The sequence below is a fragment of the Martes martes genome (assembly GCF_963455335.1).
Source record: "Martes martes genome assembly, chromosome: 4".
Taxonomy (NCBI): Eukaryota; Metazoa; Chordata; class Mammalia; order Carnivora; family Mustelidae; genus Martes; species Martes martes.
Window position 1 is genome coordinate 28,756,422 of NC_137891.1, and position 25,649 is coordinate 28,782,070.

Here is a 25,649-nt window from a genome sequence, read left to right on the forward strand (position 1 = left end):
GAGAGTCTCAAGCAGACTCCCCGCTGAGTATAGAGCCCAACACAGGGCTCGATCTCACGACCATAAGATCACGACCTGAGCCAAAAATCAAGAGTCAAAGGCTTAACCAACTGCACCACCCAGGTTCCCCTATAGTGTTCCAATTTATTTAATTTATTAACCAGAGTATTAGAAACGCTTTGTTCTTTTAAAATTTTTCCTATTTATGGATATATATGTGAAGATCCAAAATAGTACACTCACCTGTTCTAAGCAGAGTAAGGTCTGTGTAGTTGGCCCAACAGCTGCTAAACGGAATTGTCGTATTTCCACTCAGACCACTGATTTGGTTATTATTGGAGTCCTTTAGTACGGCCTTCAAAGTCAGTGAAGTAATCCCAACAGATACACAATTACCCTAAAGAAAAGAATAGTACAGGATTTTAATTGTCTTGTTCCCATCTTTGTTTTCTCAAGATGTGTGAAACTTCATTTTTAAACAATGCCTCGCAGCAAATTTAAAATTCGCAGTAGCTTCTTTCCCTGCACGAGGAGTTCACAAGTATGGGTGGGCCAGTTCATTGAAAAGGAACATTTTCAAAACAGGGAAAGACTATAGCCATGGGTGTTAGTCCAGCTTTTAAAGATTTATTTATTTATTTATTTGACAGACAGATCACAAGTAGGCAAAGAGGCAGGCAGAGAGAGGAGAAAGCAGGCTCCCTGCTGAGCAGAGAGCCCGATGCGGGGCTCGATCCCAGGATCCTGGGATCATGACCTGAGCTGAAGGCAGAGGCTTTAACCCACTGAGCCACCCAGGTGCCCCTAGTCCAGCTTTTAAGAGGCAGTGTCATCCTCAGTTGCCAGTGGACCATGATTACTGAAGTTGGCTCACTCTCCAAAATGTGTAGCTTAATTTCCTCACTCAGCGAAAGCTTTCAGTTAGAACTTACATCAGAATCTACTGCCTTCACTGAAGGCTGCTGAGAAAATGGCTGTCCTGGTTGAGCTGCCACGGGCTGAGTGATCACAGACAGCGAGGACACAAAGGCCACATGATGAACGGGAAATGCAAACCTTTCAACGGGTTGGGCGGTCACCTGTAAATAAATGGTCATGAGTGATGACGTGGTTTTCATTTGATAAATTACAGCGAGGAGCAAATTCATCTTAGCTAGGCTAAGTGTAATATGTAATAATAAGTGTAAAAATATGTTCAATACATGAAGTTAGTTTTATTGCAATATTCCCTCTGATCAAATTCATGAAGCATTCTTATAAATACTCAAAGCAAAGCACATTTTATACAAATAAGTAATTTTTTTAGAAGATAGGCTCCTTTCTCAACTATTTTATAATCTTAGTTATACCTATAAAAAGAAGAGCCAACATTAATTAGGAAGATATGCCCTCTAAATTATTGTATTGAACTAAAAAGAATTAAAAGAAGAAAGAAGCAGCAATGTTTTAAATAGCTAAGATGCATTTTTCTGGTTGCCTTTTCTTACCTTAGTCCAGGCAGAATCACTTGGGCTGGGGATAGGATTGGTAATAGACATGGAAGAGATATTAAATCCAAGGATACTACTGGTTTTTCCTGAAATTACAGCTTGTCCAAGAGACCCAGCGATTTTTTGGAGTTCAGATAACTGCATCCGACCTATGGGGAAATAGTAACATGACATATGGCTTATAAGAATATAGGATTGTGAGAGGGTTTTTTTTTTGTTTGTTTTTTGTTTTTGTTTTGTTTTTGTTTTTTTCATGGCTCCATCCACATTCTGGAATTCTGTAGCTTTTTCACCACCCATGAGATCAATATGACAAAATCCTATGAATGAGCTTAGGAAAATGGAGAACTCAGTAGAATATGTTTCTAAGCTGCAATTAAAGAAAAACCAAAGGTAGATAAAATAGATATAGGAAAAGTGAAAGAAACCACAGTGGAAAAATATACGGCTCTTAATTTAATCCTTTCCCATGCCATCCTTTATCGAGGAGTGAAGCACCATCATGTAAGTCTATCACCATGTACCATTTCCTAAAAAGAGAGTTTTAATTTTGGAGTGTAAGGATAATTAGCATCATCGAATTTACACGAGGTATATTAGTAAGTTCTGAAGTTAACACTACATTACGCACAAACTGTTGCTTGCTCTAGACGTTGGTGATTTTCAAAGTTAATTTTAACACAACAGGCAGTTTCTTTTGTCTTTGCCTAGCCAGGCAGGCCCTCTTACACTTACTGGCCCCACCATGCTCTGTACCTAGGAAGTAGCTCCTCTATTCATCATACTCATTTGTCAGAGCCTGGTACTTTTGCCTGATCCCTTCTACTGTTTCATCTCTCCTCCACAACATATAATCAGTTACCAGTTTCTAGAGGTCTCTGTCCCCACTGCCTAAATCCTAGTCAAAGCCATCATTTACTAAAACAGCTTTTAATCTAGTTTTCTTACATTCATTCTGTCCTTCTTCCTCTCCATTCTATACATTGTAGTCTGAGTGATCTTTTTAAAAACAACTGTCTCCAGGATCTTTTTGGTGTACTGTAAGCCTTGACAACAGTTTCTGCCTAGTTGTCCAGCACCTTCTATATCCACAGTCCTGCTTTGAGGACTCTGAGCATTGTGTCTCCTCCATTAAGGCTAAACCATGAAGCTCAAGGTGCTCAGGAAGGAGGCGGCGGTTGGTCTCACAGAACACTTTGAAAATCATGATCTCAGGGAATTTCAGTCCTGTCAGTTCAACACTTCCCTTTGGTTGACATACACCCTCTGGATAAATGATTAGTCTTTCAGATTTTTTCTTCTCTGCCCCACTCCTTCCTTCTATTCTTCTCCAAATGGCTTCCTAGGTATGAGGGCTCATGTGACCTAGCAGTCGCAGGTACAAAAGTGCCTCAGAGCCAGTGACTGCTGCTACCACTTGTCCTCACTGGGTTTTGGCGCAATATGGCGTGTCTGACCTGCCTGCACTGTTAACAGATTTTCTCCGACCACTTGACATGTGAAGGCATCCAGTTCTGCTGACTGCCACCATAACGAACCCAAGTCCTTAACCTGAAGAGCTTTTACCCCTGATCAGTCTCTGTTTATCCAGAGATCCCCTCAGTACTTCAGCCACCCCTTTCTACAATAGCTGGGAACTCCTGGATATCATGACCCATACAATGGCTGTGGAGAGCCTGCAGTATCCCTACGTGCACACCTTCTTTGCCACTGCCCAATATTTTGCCATGAAATCCCTCTGTGCTAGGTTGTAGGGCTTTCATTGAGACTTGAAACCCTAACCCAGAATATGTCTGAGAAATACACCATTAGCCTGTCCCTCTGACTGCCCCCATCTCCAAATTCTTACACTGTCTTATACCTGTTGGGATAAATCTAACAAAATAAAACTGCTTAAAGGGGATAAAGGGATGGAAGAGGTTGTGTGTGAAGAAACTTAGATCACATATAGATCACATGTAGGAAATAAGTCAGTTTCTTTGGACATCTGAGTGACTATACTTTCTGTTTCCTTCAACAAGTCTAGTCCAGAAAGCCTTTCCACAGGCCTACCTCCATAAGGGAAGAACCTCTGTGTGTCTAGCTGGTAGGATTCCAGAACAGTATGTGACAGGTACACTGGGTCAATCCTTTGAAGCAAACCTCCTGGGGTCATGAGTGATGACCCCTAAAGGCAGAAGGCAAGAAGAAAGCCCTTGGGGATAAGGAAAAATATGCTAGACAGAAATAAGGCAGATCCAGATTTTCTGAATCTGAAAGTTACACAGTTTGGAGGCTCTCTTTAAGAAAAAGAAAGAGGAAAAGTCTTACTTCTGCAATTTTGATAGTAACAAATGATAGGGTCACATTATTAAATGGTCCCTTCTCCCAGGTCCATCCTATGACTTGTACAAGCGTAAGGCCTTGAAGTTTACGCTTCATTAGCTGGATGGTGATCTTCCTCTGACAGGGATCTAAGTCTCATTTTTTTTGGAGATGGGTGTGCCTAGTTAAGACTTGTGCTTGACTACCAAAGACAATGGCACAGTTGGGAATGCATGCTTGGGATGGATGCCAAAAGGCCAGGAAAGTCCAGTTCACCTCAAGACAAGCTTGAGTACAGTGCAGAGCAGAGAAGACCACCTACCCAGTAACAGAGACTATGAAAACAAGAGGCAACATAGGGGTCTGAAGACTGGAAAGCCCCTTTGGTATTCTGATACCAACTTAAGCAGATGGAAAAGAAAAAATCTGAAGGGCTGAACATTTACCCAAACGCTCAAACTGAGTCATTCTAAGGAAACAATTTAAAGCAGCAAAGATACCTCTGATCGGACCGGTGAGCTTGTTTTTATCTCTGATACCTAAAAAACGGGGATGTAGAGAGTGAGGGACAGGGGAAAATGTGACAGCTGGTGACTGGATCAGTCATAGGAATTAAAGATAGAACATATTCTTGCACATCTGCATTTGTTAGGGTAAATTGGTGACTTTACTACAGCTCAGAATCTCCAAAGGTCTACGCATTCCTTGGGAAAATATCCACAATCTTTTTAGCTTATGGAGAAAAGAGCTTCTTTTGGTTTCCCATGATCTAGCACCTGCCTGACTCTCAACTTCACCTCCACCACCTTGGCCTTCCTGGCTCCTGCCACCACAGACCAGTCAGACCTTCTCCAGTTCCTCTAATGCACCACTTCTGCCAACGCTCTCCTTAGACTTTCCTCTTTTCGTTGACTCTTTTTATGCTTAATCTCACAGCTGTAAGGTCAATTACTTAGGTCACCTCTCGAATCTTCTAAAGTAGGTCAAATCCTTTTGTTGAATTCACTAATTGCTATAATAACGAAATGGAGGCTGAAGTTCCTTCATAATTCCAAAATATTTGGGGATTGCAGGAGTAGAGTAGGGGAAAGAGGCTCTAGTCCCCTACAGGGCTCAGGATGTGGGGTTGGCGGGACTTCCTAAGGCCAGGTTTACCAGGCCCTGACAGGGTTATTTGTGAATGTGGATCTGGTATTACATTCTTCCAACTCAAATGTCCCCTCTTCATACCTGCAGTATCATTGCTTAAGAACGGAGGAGGAGGATCGCCAATCTCCAATTCCACTGTGAGTCCCGTGGATCTTTTCCTCCGCAGACTCTCCCCTCGCATTAATTTGCTGACACGGATTTTGTCACTTGGTATCTTTAGGAACAAGGCAAGATTTCTAACCAGATTATGAGAGCTATAAAAGTCATCTTCTGTTACAGCAGGTAATTGGAAAGAAACAAATATGACTGCGGTGGTGTGGATTTCAACAGGTATAGTTCCTTTAACCAAAAGGTAAAGCATCTGGTAGGTTCTATCAAAGTGGTTTTCACCAAGGACAGTGGAATTCAGGTTAGGAAGGAATTGCTCTAGGGAGGAAAAAAAGCCAAAACACCACAGTTAAAAATATCTATGTTACCACAATTACCATGTAGTATTTAATATTTGTTTAAATGTAGGAAATTCTGAAAAAATTCAACACTATTCTTCCATACGAAAGTATGCATATTAAAAAAAACACTTATAAAACTGAACGCAAAATTAAAGGCAACCACTTAAATAATACCGTCAATCATCATTACACATTACCTTTATTTTAAAAACAATTAGCTATAGATACAGTATAAATGAGAAATAAAATCCAATTATGAACCCAGAGCCTATATTATATTGGTAGCACTGTTTACATGTTCAGAATTTTAAAGCCTTTACCAAAGGCATTTGGTAATTTAAAAATGTAAATTTAACTTTAATAGCCATCTAGTTTATGCAGAGCTATACATCAACTCTTAAAGAGCATTTACAATTCAGTGCTTCTATTTTTACCAAGGACAAAAGGAAGTAATACAAATGAAGTATATACTAAAATATTTCAGAGGGATTTTATACCAATGAAACAGGTTTACATTTCAGCCTGAAAAACCTTTGGCTAATGGAAAACACATTCTACTAGGGAACTGAGTTTTGTAAAAGTGACTGAGATTTTTTACATATATATAAAATGAATGAACATATATATAAGTTTATGGCACAGTATCAAAAATGTCTAAAAGCTAATAAATCCACTAACACATACTGAGCCCAGACAAAGGCTAAATCATATAACAGTACTGGAATGGGACACGTAGCTTCCTACCACATTTCACAGTGTGGATTCATGCTGTGATTCACAGCTTACTAAGAAAAATAAAATTTTAGGAAGAAGAAGATATTTTTTATGCATGTAATAGACATTCATCGCAGTTGGTAATAAGAAGACATTCCATTATTACCAAGTCTTTCTTTCATATCTACTAGTATAAGTTCTAGAAGCAATTTGGTTTAAACATTCTGTGAATCTGAAAACTGTGGTTTTATATTATGAATCGAAGATGTTCTCAAACCACATTTAGAGGGGGCACGCACCATTTATCCTGGGTAACTTCCTCATGCCTTCACAGTAATGGAAGGAAGCAGAGACACACATAATAAAACGTTTTGGGTAATCTAAAATAATATGTATAGATTCATAATACAGGGAAGCAATTTTGCAGTCTAAGTGCCAAAGCAAAATGTTCATTTAAAAGCAATGCTGCATCAGAAAAAATGTTGATAAGGTGGTGGTAGTAGTAGTGTTTTTCAGCCCTTCAACACTTATGCAACCAATTCCCTATCTTAATTTTTTTTTTCCAATTCCCTATCTTAAATACTGCTTGTTGAGATAGTTTCTATTTCCCCGATTTGAATGATAGAGTATTTGGTACCAAAAGGGATATTTTTAAAAAGAATTAAAGTGGATGAAAATTAAGCTGTAAATAGGGGTAGTTATTTGTATATAAAAAGTGATAACATGGACTCTCTTAACTTATAAGGAGGCAGTATGACATAATGGTCAAGTGCATGGCTTCTAGCGCCAGACTATGGGTTCAAGTCCTTGTTCTGCCCTCACCATCTTTATATTACCGTGGACTGAATTGTGCCACCACCACCCCCTCCAGATTCACGTGTTAGAGCCCTAACGCCCCATGTTAGAGTATTAGGAAATGGGGCCTTTGATAAGCCATTAGCCTTCGATGAGGGTGGGAACTTCACCAAGGATTAGTGCTCTCATAAACGGAGATGCCAATAGCCTGCCATTGCTCTGTCTACCCTGTACCCTGGGATGATACAGTGAGAAGGCAGCCATCTGCAAGCCAGGAGGAAGAGAGCTTTCACCAGAACCTGACCCTACTAGTGCCCTGACCTCATACTTCTAGCCTCCAGAATTGTGACAAAATAAATTTCTGCTTTTAAGCCACCCACTTCATGGTATTTTGTTATGGCAGCTCTCAGAGCTAAGGCAGAGACTGTAGCAAATAGATTCTTCTCCTTTTGTCTCAGTTTACTCATCTGTGCCTTGCTCCTAGGGCTATTATTAGAATATAGTAACAATGAGTTATTATCTACAAAGCACTTAGAATAGTGCCTGGCACATAGTAACATTTCTGGAAGCACTAGCTAGTCAGATGATTAGTAGGAATAGGACTGGATCCACAGACAGTAATGAATATGGGTTATCCATTCCTACTCTCATGTCTAGCTGATGTTATGATCTACAGCACACATTTATATCATCATTAACCTAGATTACGGGGCACTTCTAAAAATGGTAAGAGCAGATGTAGAATGGAAGGTACTGGCCTTATTAGTACCCTGTTTAAGAAAAGGACTCCCATGAGCAGATATAAATCCTGGTCTTGAAAATATTGGTGAGTGGGAAGTTTAGTCTTTCCCATATATTTCATTTAAATCCAGAATTTATTATATGACTTCATTATGTTCAGCTGATGTTATACTAGCTTTCTTGGCAATACTTCTGGTAAGCGCTAATTAATTTTGGCTCTGACCAGAAGTAAAATGGAAACAGGGTAAAATTCCAAGCCAAATTTCTTCTGTGTATAGAAATAGCTGAGCTGCATGTAGAACATAAATATCCTCAGGGGGGGGAAGGAATGTGCACAATACACAAAAGCTTATATCTGCATGTACGCAGGTATATAAGAGTTCCATCAGGAATAATCTTTCAGGACACATATGTCATAAATGAACACATCTTAGAATTTGGTGGACTGTGGACAATATCTTCTCTTGTGTTCATCAATATCTAAGGAACTAATAATATTAATAATGAAACATTGCAAATAATTTCATACATAATTAAGTACAAATGTAATGTGTACTCTATTTTTCTGAGGAAATACCTGTGTATAGATGTCTATTAGGTTCACAGTATTTCTGTTGAGGGTTCCATACTGTATTTTGGGGGCAAACCAATGCATTGTTCACATAGACATCCAAACGCTGAAGTGTGGGGAAAAAAATTCCTACCACCACAGCCTGTTAAAAATAAACGACATTTTTATTTCTTAAGAGAACAATGAAACAGAATTTTTAGAATTTAGCACTTAAACATGTCCTTCAACTATATACACCTTCTGTAAAATAGTAAAACTAAGTTGTATGGATCAATGATAAATATGGAGCTAAAATTTGTAAGTGCCCTTGCATTCAACCATTCATACAGATGTTACAATTTAACCCTTAACTGATGATTCTCAGTAGAAAAGCATAATGTAAGAAAGAATAATTAAAGGAGTATCTCTAAAAGAAACACTTCCTTTAAAAGATAACAAGTTCCAAAACAGGCTTTCAACTCCAGAGACAGGAGGAAACAGGGAATTTAGCAGTGCTCTGTAATGCAACCATACAAAATTAGTTAATGCTGAAAAAAATACTTACCTCTGAGACAAATTTGGTAGTAAGATTGATTAAAAATTAATCAAAATAACAATACTCTATGGTTCAATTTTGTTCATTTTCCATGTTTATACTCCTCACATCTCATGCTACAGGTATAATCATAAAGTAAGGAGATTAACTTTTACAAGGGCAGAGAGATATTAATAAGGAATCTAATAAGCTATACATAGTTTTGGAATCTTCTTCTGAGATTGTCTTCAGAGGCTCAGGACATTAACAGCCATATCACTTCATAGTTATTTTTAAAATTAAAAATATTATCCTCCGTTCAAAAATTTGAGGGCCTGTCTAAACCAGGCCCTATTCTAGGAGCTGTCCTAAGCCCTTGCTCTCTTTGAGCTTATATTCTAGTGCGAGGAAAGAGACAAATAGTAGCAATAATAAGCATACTATGAAGCATATTAGAAGATGGTTAAGTGCCATGGGAAAAAGAAAGGTAGAGCAGAGTATAAATAACTGGGAGAGCCAATGTGGTGGGGTGAACATGGTAGGCCTGTTGGAGGAATGCGGTTGGGGGAGGGAATGCTCCGGGGAGGAGGAGTTAGGCACCTAGGGCAGAATGTTCCAGACAGACTCAACATCTGGAACATAGGCCCAGGGGTAACAGGTGTGAGGTGGTTTGGAACAGCAGGGAGCCCAGTGTGGCTGGAAGAGTTGCAGTCAGAGAGCTAAGGATGTGGGGACTCTGGCTCTGTACAAAGCCCAATGGGGAAATTACTGCAGCATCTGGGGCAAGCAGTGAGCTGGTGTGACTTATCATTTGAAGGTCTCTCTGTGGCTGCTGAGGTGAGAACAGACAATAGAGCAGGCAGAAGCAGAGCAGTGGGAGGAATTGGGAGCCAACTGCCTTAATCCAGGGAAGAAATAATGTTGGCTCAAAGTGGGGGATAGCAGTGATGGTGGTAAGAAGTGTCAGATTCTGGATATCTTGAAGGGACACTCAACAGGATTTGCAGATGGACTCGGTGAGGGATACCACCCAGAGGAAGACATCAAGAACAGGGCCAAGGTTTTATCTCTAGCAACTGAAAGGATGAGATTGCTATCCTCCGAGAAGGAGCAGGTTTGTCTCTCTTTGCTACTATTCTTTCTGCTTCATCTTCTCCACACCCTTTCTTCACATTCCAAATACTCTGGAACTTTTGAGTCTCATATTCTTGGGGGAAAAAAAATCTCAGTTATGAGACTATTGTTTAACCTCATATTCTCTTCCCACTGGCACAGTGTATATAAACTTAACTGTCCCAACTGAATGCAGTTCATAGCAAAGATCTGATATTATTGCCGATACTTAAAATAATGTGCTGTGATTGCTGAAGTAAATTCCAAAGGTGTGCTCCTGAAATATATATATGTATATTTTTTTAAAAGATTTTATTTATTTATATGACAGACAGAGATCACAGATAGGCAGAGAGGCAGGCAGAGAGAGAGGTGGAAGCAGGCTCCCCGCTGAACAGAGAGCCTGACGCGGGGCTCGATCCCAGGACCCCGAGATCATGACCCGAGCTGAAGGCAGAGGCTTAACCCACTGAGCCACCCAGGTACCCCACTTCTGAAATATATTAATAGCAGCATGGAAAAATAAATATATAATTCCAGTCACCAAACCTGGATGTGCATTACTTTTATATAAAAGTTCAGCTTTGTTGCCAATCATGCAAATCATAGGCCTCACTGTCATGATGGGGGACAGATGTGCGGTATGCATGTATGTTCTCAGGCTGATGAAAACTTTCTGAATTAACCATATTTTTAGCTGATGATCCTTGTGACGATGCTCAAGAGCACAGAGGAGGAGATAAATCCTTAGCATATAGAACTAGATGTCAATGACCAACACCGATAACTCAAAAAGTCATTTCTATCTTGTCTTACCTTTCTATGGTCAACATTAAGCAACATCAGCCGAAGGTTCTGAGGACTGGTGCCAGTGAAGTAAATTTCATAAGATTTGTTCAGAGCCACAATGCTATGAAACAGGGACAGTCTTCTCTGGCATGTGTATCCAGCACACCAGCCATGATCCTGTGGGCCTAAAGCCACATAAATGAAAGTTCACATTCTATATCACGAATATTATTTAGCACAAACCCTGAAGAATAATTGTATTAAAAATAAATTGCAGGGTCAAGTTCAGCATTTACATCGATTATCCATCCACCCATCTATCCTTAGCTTAAAAAGAAGGCAGGATGCAACTCCTTCCTACTACCCTTACTTGTTTACTTGTAGGGTCAAATGTGTTGAGTTTGCACAGGAAGGGTCCTTGAAGGAAACAGTAGGTTTCATAGGATTCTCTACTTCAACAATCATATTTAAGTCCCGGCCACATGGTAAGAAAGAAAATGCTACCTATCAAATGTGACTTTAGGTGGGGGGCCAACTTTCTCAGACTGTTAATGCTAAATGTAAGGTTAATGCTAAATGTAAGGTTACTGTTTTAATTTATTAAAAACAGAGCCTGTACTTGGAAATATGGACATTTGTATGGCTAAACCATGGATCTGTTAATTCTTTCACATACTCATTTCTTCATCAGTAAATTTGTAAATTCGACAAACTCTTGAGTTTGCTTTTTATGAAGTCTCTAATCTTCCTCCATTGTTATTTTAATACATTTTTATTAGAGACTGTGTTTATAGGCACCACTGGAGGGTCAACATCATTAACAAACTAATATAATCAGAGAAATAACACTCTAATAAACCCTCTAAAAAGCCAAGCACAGTGGCTGCTTTTCTACCTGAATCCAGACATTTCCAGAACAGGCATAGCATGACTAGTAGCAAACTTCTCTACTTCACTTCAGTTTTAAAGTGGCTGGGATTATAAAATATTGAGTGATATATGGAGTGATAAACTTTCTTGATGTATTTATTCATTAGCTTTGCTCAATTTCCTGGCTTACTTGGAATTCTTATCAATATTTATAACTGAACTTCAATCAAATTTTAAATCAATATAAACTTCTGAAGCTCATGTAGAATATCAACGTTCTCTTAGCATCCAAAATGTAAATTCTCCATATAAATAAACCTTCTTTGTGAGTTTTTGAAAACAGAAAGAAATTTCTATGTATAAAACGAAAAATTCAGAGTAGCAAAAGATTTTTTAAAAATAAATGAAATTGAGTATTAAAATTTTAAAGGAAACTTTAGTGATATTCAGTAACTTTTACCTTGGGAATTTTTTTCCCCCAATCTAAGGTGGTTGCATCTTATGCTTCAGTAATTCTTTCAACATCTTCATAATTTTTGCAATACTGTCATCATTTACTTAAGACTTTTCTTTAAATTGACAGTCATTTTTAAAAATTTAAATTTATTTTTAAGAGAAATGTCATGTCACTACTGTAAATTGAAAGCTTGTATTCTTTTCAAAAAAGAAAAGTATAAAAATAAATAGACTAAAATCTTTCTCTAGCATATAAAACAGAGCAATTTGAAAATATCTCCATTATTCACACTGACTGCTCTAAAGTTCTTCCCACAAGCTCTCTGCTTAGTAAGATTTGAGAGGCAGCCCTTAAAATTGGGTTGATTATGGGCCAGAGAAACCAGGCAAATTGCATGTTGCAGGCAACAGAAGTGAGGAGAGACTTGAAATTATGTAACTTTGGGACACCCCTGATTTAGCTCATTCTAGTCTCTTGAACACATTTTTCTTTCTTTCTTTTTTTTTTTTGGTATATCATCATTTCTTTGGGTGTTCTTTAATTTCTTTGCTAACACATTTTTAAAAAATGAATATTTTTGTGGAGTACTGGCTATTTTGTTGAATCTCAGGATATTTCAGTCCATGTTTTGACACAGCCAGGGCACAGAAATCTTTCTGATCCAGGTTACGTGCCCCTTCAGCACTGGAAAGACCCTTATGCCTTCTTAGGGACTAATCTTTGAACCCCCCACAATACTATTTATGGGTAATACAATGAGTCCCTGCCCTCTATTTTCTGCAACTCGTAGAAGTTCATTTTATTGATTCAAAAAGTCCTGGACTCCTAAGTTGATCTGAACTCTTATGGAGACCACTGTCTTCCCTCTCTACTAGACTCACCCATGACCAGAATGTAAGGAGCCTAGACTCTGGAGCTTGCCAAGAGGTTCTTGACAGTCAAAGGAACCAGGAATGAAAAGAAAGAAGCCCTAAAACACATTGATTTAAGATTAAGTCTTAGAAGGAGTCATGAAAATAAAAACCGAGTAGGCTGAAAATAACTTCTCAAGTATTCCAAATAACACATTATCTGTGTTTTAATTTATGTAAGGCGAATTGTCTTTTTGGAGACACTCGGGTCAATTTTTCCTTAAAATATTTATGCCACCTTATTAATATAGGTATAAGATCAGTCAAGGAATAACTCTCGTTTTCTTTTAATGGTTAATTTGGATAACCATTCTGGCTTTCTAACAGGGGAATCCACTGAAGCATCAAAGAGCCCTCCTGCATGTAGCTCTTTCCTTACAAGCAGAAGAAAAGCAGTCCTGATGTTTGTTAGTTTAATGTGATAAATAATTTGTGAGATGTCTCCATGCATGTAATAAATAGTGACTGCTTTGAGTAACTACTAGTTTGTTTACACTGAACACGTACCGTTAATGAGATCAACATAACCATCGCTCACTATAGCCACTGGTGAGAGTCTTCGAGTTTCTGTGTCAGAATCCAGGCTTTCAATAACCATCATTGCATATTCCATCCCAAAGCACTGATAGCTCTGCCATTGTGGAATGTATTTACAGGTTGAATCTCTAATAATTCCTAAAAATGGGTATATACGTTTTAGCGAGGAAAAGCAATCTCTCCAAAAACATCCATATACTTTTTCTTTTATGTAAAATTAGTAAGTAGAAAATATGTTATTGGTTGATTACCCCAGTGACTAAAAATAAAAGATATATTTTGTTTCACAAACTTGAGGACTAATAGAAGAATATCCAACAAACCTTTGTACGGTGCTTTCTCAGTGACAGGCATTCTACTGCCATTTGGGAATGTGAGCATCACCTTAGGAATCCTGTAGTCTCCAATTCCAAACTGACTATTTCCGTTCCATTCATATTCTGCTTGAGGTATCACTGAACCAGAATTTCCCAGAAAGGAACCATCCATGTCTCTAAGAAAAGATTTCCTTTTGGCATCACAAACCATGTCTACACAATCAGCTGGATTCACCTTACTGTGGAGAAAAGGCAAAACACATGAATATACAAAGTTATTATCCTTCCCCTGTTTCTAGAGAGCATTTCAGTTGAGCATTTGGTAAGAGAGTATCCAAAGTTTTTTGACTGATTGAAACTTATCATTTCAGAAAGGATTCAAAATGGGACCAAGGAGCGTATGTAACTAGTATTGTAAGAAGGTCTGATTTTCCATTCTCTTGGTTTGTTATGTTATTATTATTAATTCACTAACATTTCAAAAGGACAAGTTATACCTGTGAGATATAAAATTAGAATTCTATTTTGTTATTCCATATTTTGTTAAATGAAAGATTTCAACCAGTATACTAACATTGCCCCATTGAGCAGGCCAATAGTCTGTCGTGTAGGACATACAAAATCCCTGTGTTGGAAGTCTCTCCCATCTCTTTTACATGGGTCTTTAAAATTTATAAAAGTATTGTATGATTATTATTAAATAATCTAAATGTTTAAAGTTCAGTCCCTCATCTCAATTTCTTAGGCCATCACCAATTGCAGATTAGTATATAATATTATATAGACTTGTTTATGTATATACAAAGAGATATACTTCGATAATGATTGCTATACGACATATTTTTAAAAGACTTTATTTATTTATTTGACAGAGAGAGAAAGAGATCAACAAGTAGGCAGAGCAGCAGACAGAGAGGGGGAAGCAGGCTCCCTGTGGAGCAGAGAGCCCGGTGCGGGGCTCGATCCCAGGACCCTGAGATCATGACCTAGGCCGAAGGCAGTGGCTTAACCCACTGAGCCACCCAGGCATTCCACTATGCTACGTATTTTAGTAACCATTCTATAAATACCCAACCTGTAAGAGATGAAATACTACATACTTATCATGTACCATAGATGTCATTCTGCCTTCATCTTGAGCTACCTGGAGTAGCTGATTGTTAACTGGTAATAACAATAAGATAGATGCTTAACTTGCAATATACTGCACATTACATACTATACATGGTATACAGTATAGTTATACTATGTCATGATATATACTACAGGGAAATATGACTTATTCCAAAGTTATAACAACAAAATAATTATGGAATGCTCAGAACTATCAGGAAGTATTTAGCATCTCTTTCCCTTTCTGCTGTAAGAGAGGCATGAAGGGGTAAGTTGCCCCTTACTGTACAGTAACAGCTTTGGAGACGACTTGAATAAGTATTTCTGTAGCTCGTGGGTTCTTTGTGTTCAGGCATGTGAAGATGCTATTGTGAGCAAGTCTGTAGGTAGAGCACCCAGTGGCACTTTTATATTATGACTTAGGGCTCTGTTTTTACTTCATGTTGCAGAGAAACAGAGCCTGAAATGCAGATTTCTGTTCAAGTGATTTATTGAGGGAATTCTCGCAAAAAAGAAGGAGAGAAGCCACATAAGACGAAGGAAGGAAATCAAGATTACTGTGGTCTATGGACTAGCTTCATTCTGATCCCAGGGGCACCTCTGGGTCATCAGTTGCACCTATGGTTGCTCCCACCTTGAGACAAGGGGGCTGGCCTTTTGTACTCCTGTATAAACTCGTCATTTTCCATGGGCTGCAAGGAGGTGCTGTTAGGGAGAGTTTTAGCTGCCCAAGGCTATTCCTATTCGGCTAAGTACAATTTTCTGGAAAAGAGAGTAACTGTAGGTTATTATTGGCCAATATTTAGAGCTTTAGGGGCCTGGGTGAACTCCCCCCAATATTTAGAGCTTTGGGTGAAAAGGGATCTGGGAAAAGGTCAGCAGCATCTTAATAAAAGCACAGAGCTCAAAGATTCTATTTTAAAATGTGGTATTTTCTGAGGTGCCTGGGTGGCTCAGTAGGTTGAGCACCCAATTCTGGATTTTGTCTCAGGTCATGATTGCAGGGCTTAAGATCAAGCCCCGCATCTGGCTCTCTACTTGGCATGGGGGCTGCTTAAGATTCTCTCTCGACCTGCCCCCTCCCACTTGCATGCTCTCTTTCTTTTCCAAAAAAAAAAAAAAAGGTAGTATTTTCTTCATGACCTACGTATTAAATATTAAAATTATATATTTATATATTACATCTGAAAGATCCAATGATAACTAAACAGAAGCTAATAATATTCTAATGAGGAGAGGCTCTATTGAGTGAAAAAATACTGCAGTTCAGTAATTACTAAATGAGGAGACGTGCAGTTGTCACCGAAACAAAATCAGATGAAGTTAAACTAATTGTGAAACATTGCATTTGTCTAAAGAGATATCTACCTAATTAGACAGCATTACTCCTTATCCTCTTCCTATACTGAAAATGGTTCAAAGATCTCTCATAAAAAATGTCTTTCCTCCAATCTTGTCTTACATCTGAATTCCTGGTCTGTATTTTATCTTTTGGTCACACATATGCAGTAGGGCCAGAAGAAAAATGTTTCAATTAGTCTTTGCTGCATAACAAAACACCTCCAAAATTTAGAGAGTCTTTAAACAATCATTTATTAGCTCCCAGTTCTATGGATTGGCAGTTTGGGCTTTGTTCATCTGGATAGTTCTTCTGCTGGTCTCACCTGGGATTACTCCTTAGGCTACCATCAGTTTATGGGATGGATAGTCTAGGATAGTCTCACTTCCATGTCTGATGGTTGGTGCTTGCCAGTTTTTGCGCTGGCCATTAGCTAGAGTACGTGGGGGTGATTGGACCATATACTTTCTAAAAGTATAGCAGTTACTGGTTATCTTCTTTTCAGATTTAAGGTCTAAGTGGCTCGGTTTCTGGAAATATTCTGACTCCAATTGACGTTTATGATTGAAAAGTCACTGTTTGGAGTTTCTGCATCTTCCCAGTCACCATGATTATAACGGCTGGCATTAAATTTCAAAGTGCGTGCTGGGGTGAGTGTGGTAAGATATTTGGAAAGCAACAGGAAATGAAAGAGGTAAGGAAAAGGGAGGAAATGATAGAGGAATGTCTCTCATTTCTAATAACCATTAATGGAGAGATTAATGTACAACACACTTCTAACCTGGTCTCCATCTTTTATAATAGTATTACTTAGGATGCATGGGAAAAACAGTATGAGAAAATATATACATATATTAGAGCATAGCTTATTCAATTTAACTGAAAACACAGATGCATTAAATAGTCTTAATTTTCATGGTGCCGATTCAAATTTTACAGAAATTAATAGTTACTTTAATACAGCAACTTTCTTAGATCTATGGCAGGGCAAAAAGACAGTGGAAAGCTATAAATACGAAAAAAAACCAGACTCTCATATGTTGTACCTTATATCAGGCCTATGTATGAATATTTTTGATTGTTCAGTAGTATCAACTAGCTGTATGTTCTTCACATGGATTGGATGCTGTAAATCTTCATTCAAAGGGTTAGTAATGAATACCACATTAGTTTCACCTGAACAAACATTCTTAAATCCAACAAATGTTGAACCTAAAACATAAATAACAGAAAAAATAATTATTTTCTATGGAGAAAGTGATAAAATCAGTTTCATTTCATGCATATTCCAGCAAATACATCATATAACACCACCTCGAACATAGAGCTCTTAGCTTATGTGGTAGACTGTCCACCACTATTCATGTTAGATTGCTGCCTCCCTACATTAACATCATTGAATAGTCTTCTCATATTTTCTCTGAGCTTAGTTATGTGATTTGGTTTGACCAATGGGACAAGAGCAATTGTGATATAAGCATATCTGAAAAGTGCTTGCCTATTAGGGCTCACTCTCTCTTGGTGCTGTTGGGGAATTCTGTGACTTCGAGCATGTGAATGAGCTTAGAAGACATATGGCCCAATCACCCCCCTTATTCTAGCTAATGGCCAGCCCAAACACTGGCAAGCACCAACCACCGGACATGGAAGTAAGACTATCCTAGACTATCCATCCCATAAACTGATGGCAGCCTAAGGAGTAATCCCAGCTGAGACCAGCAGAAGAACTATCCAAATGTACAAAGCCCAAACTGTCAATCCGCAGAATCAGGAGCTAATAAATGATGGTGTAAAGACTCTAAATTTTGGAGGTATTTTGTTATACAGCAAAGACTAATTGAAACATTGGTTCTTTTGTCCTTATTACATATATTGTGTGACCAAAAGATAACATTTATTGAATTCAAACTTAATCTCCATTGTACTTAAAATCCAATAACTCAAAAATAGAAAAAAAAAAAAAAAGCAAAAAGTGACTCCAAAATTCTTACATCAGTTATGTAATATCACCGCCCTTCCTGGTGATATTTTTTTCCTAAGATGATATTTTATGTACATCAATATGAGCCTATAGATGAATATTAATAAAATACCACAGTAGCAGACACTGTAACCTGTACAGATCTGCTTTACTGGCCCAGTGCACTGGCCCTCAGCCCCCATAAGTATTGGCTGCCAACTACTCACACCTGCCCCTTTTTCCAGAGAATTGTCCTTGACCAGATGACAACTCCTAGGAGATTCTGCACTCAATACCACCACCAAAGGGCTACTATGCCTAACCGACAACTGAACAGAAGGTCCCCTTGCCTCAAGAGGGGGCAACTAAACTACACAGCTCCCTGAGGTATTAAGAAGGAGCTAGGCTCTAGCTGAGACGCTATCCTTGCTTAGCTCTGCTCTATCCTACTTCCCTCACTCCCTTTCTTGTAAAAACACACCTTTAATAAACCACTTGCATGAGAATCCCATCTCTGGCTTTACTTTTAGACCACCTGATTTAGACAGTGAGTACCAGAAGTGGTCCTAGGATACATGCCGTAATGATGCAATAATGAATTTATCTCACTTGCTGTCTGGATGGGAATGGGGACATCCTTATTGGGGGTATGTGGAATACTGATAGCTTCTAGAAGCCCCTAGAAAGCTGTAACAGTGAAACTGTTAAGTTTTCACTCATGGTATCAGGAAACAAACTGAGGGTTGCAGGAGGAAGGTTAGGGTGGTTGGGTTATGGATATTGGGGAAGGTACGTGCAATGGTGAGTGCTGTAAATTGTGTAAGACTGATGATTCACAGACCTGCACCCCTGAAGCAAATAATACATTATACGTTAATTAAAAAAAAGATTTCACTCATGGTGAACTGGGATAATATCTAGGTGGAAGAATGTGCTCTGGCTGGTACAGTAACTTTGGCATTTGAGGGGTAAAAGGGAAACAGTGGTTACAAGAAAACTAAGAGTATGTGACTATTGACTGTCACTGATGCTCTGAAGAAAGAATCAATCACAAATTCAAGGCAAACCTCAGGATCTGAAAACAAAACCAATGTAGCATTCATAGAAGGTTGAATTCTCAGCCTGGCAGGTCTCCTACATCAAAGACAGGGCTCTGATAGGAAAGAAATGGAACCTGAGTTAGGATGGGAATTTAGGGAAGATGAATTTGAGCCTTGAAACCCTGGGTTCCCCTTGAATGTTTCAGATCTATATAAGTGGTCTGCTTCTCCCTTATTAGAAGATAGCTTTCCTGCCCCCTTTGTTGAAATCATGACAAGACCTCAAAAGAAAAGGCAAATCTTGCCTTTCTCAGGACCTGTCCCCATCTCCCCTTCTGGAAGACAGAGCAGTAAGTCTGGTCAAGTCTCAACATGGTCTGACTGGGGAAGTGGTAAGCCTGCTATGGAATGAGAGGAATTGTATACCAAAGGAACTGCAGTAACTAACATGTACTGAGAGGAATCAGGAATATATATATCTGAGAGTAAATTGTGCTGGTGTTAGATCAAGTGGGAAAGAATACAAAGCTGGATAAGGGAGAGTGTCACTATGGATGGGGGTATTCTCCCGTGCTGCTGTCATGGCTTTCCTAAGTTTGGAAAATATCACGTTCTACTTTAAATGAAGTAGAATGGTAAGAACTTCCATGGCACACTGTAGGAGAAGGGGTCAAAGTCTCTGGAAAATGAAATATTGGAATGAGTCTATTATATGATGCCAGTGCATTTCAGCCCCACCTGGGGATGGCCTTGGAAGAGAGTGGCATGGGCAGATTCTACTATGGGATAGAAATTTAGGTAGTACCCAGGGTGACCCACTTTGTGTGAAGAGAGAAGTGGTGTGAGGTAAGGATAAACATAAAAAAATGACTTAGCTAATTAGTCAGGGGCCTGGAAGGAACAAAACTGGACAACTGGGTAAAATGAAGACAGAGGGAAAAGCATGTGTTTGGGGTTCTGGGAGTAAGCACAGAGGGCATGTTAGTGATTACCAAAGAGTATCAACTATGGAAGAAGCACTAAAGAAATAAATGAACAGGTGGACAGAGCCAACAGATGTTACTAGCTCTTGGGTTATATGAATTTCAATTTCTTCAGTTGTAAAAAGAGAGAACATATAACCCTACTTATATAAAAGGGTTTTTACAATTTATAGAAACTAACATTAAATCATTGTACCAGTGTTTCCTCTGCTGTTTTAGAAGGAACATTAAATGTCACTTCTTTAACATATACACATTTTGCCAGGGAACCATTCTTGAAATCGACTGATGTCTGATTTCTTGGCTTTCCACACGGAGCAGATTCATATACAGATTCATTTAAATCATGATCTTTTTTACTAATAGTGAAACATTATTAGACATATTCTTCATATTATTTATAGAACTTAACTGAGTAGATTTGTCAAGACTATGTTTAAACTTGCCTGAGATATCCAGAAGGCCACTTATGGCATTGTAACTCATGAGCCCTGCGTGGGGTTTCCGGGGCGCCATGTTATGTGCTGAAGCAAAGGTAGGCCAGCAAATCCCACTTCGCCCACCTTTTGTAAAAGAAAGAAAGTTAATAAAATTGAAATATGCACTCACATGAACACCAAAATTAAACTTCAAAAATTTTCACCTGATGGAGGTCTAACACTCCGGTGGGCGGCAGAAAGTTCAATATTGGGATCGTCATGAGTTAGGACATCAGAGCAATTAAATCCAGGGCTACTTCCAACAATTAATGAGCTCTATGTAAAAAAAAAAATTCAAACAGTACAGTTTAAATGATAGCTTTTCCTCAAGGAAAATACGATAATGGATAATACTGAATTCCACCGTAGCAAAAAACCGTAGCAAAAAACCCCTTCCTCAGACAACCTTGAAGTCTGAGGAAGGGGTTATTCATAAAGCCAAGATGAAAAGGATGTGACTTTATGCCCTAAGTGGAATGACCGACAAACTGGGAAGGGGAAAACAGGCTGGTAAATTATGATGTATAAATACATGTTATGTTTCTGTGACAGAAATATGCCCAGGGAACATCAGGAACAAAAAGAGGAGAGAGCGTCAATATTATCTAAGCTAGTTCAGGAAAGGATTCGCAGAGGAAATGAAAATTTCACTACGTGTGGCAAGACTAGCGGGTGGTACACAAAAAGAGGTGAGGGGACCAGGGAGGGGAGGGAAGGATAGAGCACTTCCTGACAGAATATAATGAGAACAGAGGCAAGGAGGTTTGGACTCACCTGGCTTCGGAGTCAAGGAGATCAATCTTACCAGAACTTCACTGAATTTACCCTTTCTCCTTACTGTGGCTGTATTCATTTCTTACCTTAATCTGTACTGTTTTACTGGAAATTTTGTGAGATACAGAGGCTGGCATGTATATCATTGAAGAAATGGCCATCCCGTTGTCAACCAGAGTCACATTGTAGATACGTACACTCTCTGTGGTCTGTAAAACAACGTGTAGGTTACATAGTACAAAGTACAATTGTAAAACAAGATAAATAATCACCACCTTGGATCACATTTACCTGAAAATAAATTCCATAATCCCAGCATGTCCAAATGGTAAATCCCTGTATAAGAGAACACCCAGGAAGGCCATCTTGGTTCATATAAATACCATATAAACCTCCATGGGCTTCATTGTCAAACCACTTTTCCATGGGACTAGATTGACCTTGTAAGGAAACAAGAGAACAGGGAATTAACATTACAAGTCATGTCCTAGAGTTTTATAAGAATTATCAGTTAAAGTTAATTTTTTAAACTAAATATATGAATCTTGTGCGAATTTTCACATGATAATTAAATATTGTTATGGCTCGGCCATTTATGGCTTACTCTACTCGGGATTTAATCTTATCTAATTTGTCCATTCACCGTTAGAATGACTGTATACTCATTTGCAAATTTTGCTTTAGTTGTTAGCACATTTAACTTACTATATCTGATTAAACACGAATTTCATGAGAAAGTGCGTGAAGTCTGGATTCAAAGCCGGCTAACCCTGAAACATAATGGTACCACCTGCTGTTTATAAAATGCTTCCCCTCCGCATCTTTTTGTTGCTGGTGCCTCTGGGTCATCCCATTTTCAAGCCAGGTGTCCCCTCCTCACAAGGCCTTCTCTGACTACCTGATTCAAAGTAGCACCTTGGTTCCTTCACATGGACATTAAAATGATTTTCATTTGAAATTGTATTATTCCTTACCATGAATTATCCATCTCCTCTCTCCTATTAGAATGTAAGCTGCATGAGAGAAGACACGGTGTCTACCTCCCTCACCACCGTATTCCCAGAGCCTAGCAGGCAATGCAGAGATGGGTATTCAGTTAACCATCTGTTGAACTGATGTATGTATGACCTTGGAACATTGTTGAACATTTTAGACCTGTTTCCTCAAATATAAAAAGTTTTAATGCCTAATTTAGAGTACTCTCAAAATGAAATGAAGTAACCCCACAAATGACTCAATAAATGGAAGCTATACTCATTACTAATATATAGGAAACCTGAAGTAGATTTGTTATGAAACTTTACTTACATCTAAATCAGGTCAGCAATCTTAATATTTCCCTCTTAACCATGCACACACTGGAGGGGCCCCAATAAAGAGGAGATCATGCCCTGCAGTTTACCTGGTACCAGCTCTCTTGACCAAGTCTCCTGGTATCTGAATTCCTCCTCTCCTCTATTGAGTTTCCTTTCTTCCTAATACTTTGGGATTGAAATTTCACTTGTCAACTGCCTAGATTCTGTTTTTTTTTTCTCCATAAGAAGCTGTTCACATGTCTCTCCCTTGGTTCCACATAATGTTGCCCCTGGGGCCCCGTGTGAGTCATGGTTCCCTTCCTGGCCTCCCAGACTCTACTTGCCTGGGAGGTTCACTGGATGGGTTGGTGTCCCATTCCAGGAACTTAAACCCACAATTTCTCAGTGATGTCTCTTATTTCAATTTCTCTAAGTCCTAAACTTCCTTGTAAACACTCTCAATTATTTAGGAATATCAATATAGTCAGTGCAATATACATATTAGTAAATATTCATATTCACAGGTCATGTTTTGACTTAAAAAAATCCAGGACAACACTTCAAAGAAGTTGCAGAAAAATTACATATTTTTAAATCATAGTCAAAGAAAACTTTTAAGCTGTTGGGAACTAAAATATTCAATAAAAGCATATCTCAAGGAATCAGTTAAATTTGTTGGCAGTTGTTTTATCCCTTCCAAAATACATTCCAAAATGTATTTTACACAAGAATAAAATTAGCTTAAGCTCAATAATTTTTGAATTTACAGAAAAATGCTGATTTACAGAATTTACAGATAAAATGCTGATTCAAAGAATCTTAAAAATCACTATACTGAGATTAAAAAAAACAGCTGTACAAGAGATATAAAGTTTTCAGAGAAAATCCCATTTCCTCTGAGTTTCTCAAGAGGTAAACCCTGCAGCTCTATTATTTTATTTTGATCTAATAATGCATTTACCTACTTGGAAAACCAAAAGGTTATAAAAAGTTATACAATAATAAGTCACCGGTCACCCTGTTGCTGGTTTTTTTGCTTTTACACTTTGTGTCGCTTTATAGAAACACAAATAACCATATATATTCCTATTTTCTTTCTTTTCTTCCATAAAACATACCATAAACAAAACAGTATTTTATATATAAACACATATATTTATACATATTATACATATACATTTATATATATCATATAGTATGATATATATGTACATATATATATCCTATAGTATGATATACACCATATCAGTATATTGATATGTATCTTCTTCCCTCTTTTTGAGCGGGGCCTGGTGTTCCAATGACTGGCTTTATGTAACTAGTCCACTGTACTGGACATAAGGCAGCTTGCAGTTTCCTGCTAGCACACACAATATTGTGATGAATCACCTAGTTCACAAAACATTTTGTAAGTGTTACAGAGGCCAATGTTAGTTAGATTGCCAGAAGTGGAAATGCTGAGCCCAAAGCAAATGCTCCTATAACTTTGGCAGCTATTGTCCTATTCCCCTCTGTAGGGGTTATATTGTTTTGTCATTCAACTAGCAGTGGGTAAATGTTCTAGTTTCCCTAGCCTTGCCAAAAGAGTAGTTGTTAATTCTCAGTTAATTCTTGAGTTTGACTCCTCTAGTAGAGAGAAATGTATCTGAGAACTAGCCGTTCATGTCCTTTGACTTTTTCATGCTTGTAGGTTTAAATGCACAAATAGTTTATTTATAATTTATAAATAAATTTATAAATTATAAATTTATTCTTATCAAGAGGAAATAAGCAATAGTGCCATATCCCGATCGACATGTATCTCTAAAGTGTTGCTTTTATGAAAGTGATAGTAGGATGAGGTACTCACTGTTCCAACACTGGCCACATCAAGAATTGAAGTGGCTGCTAGAATTTTTGGATCATAAATATGCAAAATTATCTTTAAAAGCCTATTCAGGAGTGCCTGAGTGGCTCAGTGGGTTAAGCGTCTGCCTTCAGCTCAGGTCATGATCCCAGGTCCTGGCTCAGTGAGGAATCTGCTTCTCCTTCTGCCCCTCCCCCTGCCACCCTCCCAACCCTACTCATGCTCTTGCACTCTCTCTCAAATAAATAAATAAATTCTTTATCATTTTTAATAAATAAAATCTTTCTTAAAAAGTCTATTCATTTTTTCCTAGACTCAATGATATCTTCAAATAATTTAGTTAGTTAAGTTCTTTCAGTATCCTGGAGGAAGGGATATTACATACTGAACTAACAAACAATAATTATTTCTTTCTAACAAATTTGGACAAGGTATTTCTTTGTTTTAGTGACTCTTTGCCAAAAGACTTACTTGAGCAAGGTTCACCATCAATGCGGTATCCCACCCTTCCAAATCCAGCCACGACATTATTTTGCAAGACTGTATTGGTCCCTCTGTTTATCTAGTACAGTGATAAGGAAAATGTTATGGGTCAGGCTCTTACACAACTGTACAATGACAGCAAGTATGCAGCATATATAGGAAAATTAATTATGACTACCTTTTAGGAGGAAAAATTAATTTCATTATTCAACCCATTCAAATTTACATTACAAATGTAGTATCAAAATTACCTTAGGTTTTTGGTGTAAAATCATCACTAGACACAACACCTTAGGTTTCATTAGAAAACTGCATTAAAGAGATTTTTTATTTCAGTCACAAAAGCCACTGAGTATCATTCAAAATTATAAGCCATAGACCAAATTCCAGTATTATAGCAAGGTTAGTAGGATTTTATCACTCTTTGGCTATATTATGTTACCAATTTAATTTATTAAGAGAAAACTAAGGAAATTATAGTGGACCATAAGATTCAATAGAAGCACTTACTAGTTTAAATAAAATCTGCTATATTTAAAACTGGTTGAACATGAATGTTAGGTAGTCACTAAACCATTTTACTTTGTGAGCCCAGGCAAGGTGGCAAAAATGAAAA

The 25,649-nt window shown here is 38.2% G+C and overlaps 1 protein-coding gene across 1 annotated transcript in view; it reads right to left on the reverse strand.

The window, feature by feature from the left end:
* PKHD1L1 (PKHD1 like 1) overlaps window positions 1-25,649 on the reverse strand; it is a gene marked incomplete at its 5' end in the record, with an annotated part of 157,157 nt that overhangs the window by 7,760 nt on the left and 123,748 nt on the right. The window contains 14 exons of the mRNA XM_080800305.1: window positions 244-397; window positions 933-1,079; window positions 1,488-1,639; window positions 5,025-5,369; window positions 8,220-8,355; window positions 10,657-10,814; window positions 13,375-13,542; window positions 13,728-13,960; window positions 17,220-17,385; window positions 20,603-20,719; window positions 20,800-20,911; window positions 21,496-21,618; window positions 21,701-21,849; window positions 25,022-25,112. Coding sequence (XP_080656431.1) covers window positions 244-397; window positions 933-1,079; window positions 1,488-1,639; window positions 5,025-5,369; window positions 8,220-8,355; window positions 10,657-10,814; window positions 13,375-13,542; window positions 13,728-13,960; window positions 17,220-17,385; window positions 20,603-20,719; window positions 20,800-20,911; window positions 21,496-21,618; window positions 21,701-21,849; window positions 25,022-25,112 — 2,251 coding nt within the window. The remainder of the gene's footprint in view (window positions 1-243; window positions 398-932; window positions 1,080-1,487; window positions 1,640-5,024; window positions 5,370-8,219; window positions 8,356-10,656; window positions 10,815-13,374; window positions 13,543-13,727; window positions 13,961-17,219; window positions 17,386-20,602; window positions 20,720-20,799; window positions 20,912-21,495; window positions 21,619-21,700; window positions 21,850-25,021; window positions 25,113-25,649) is intronic.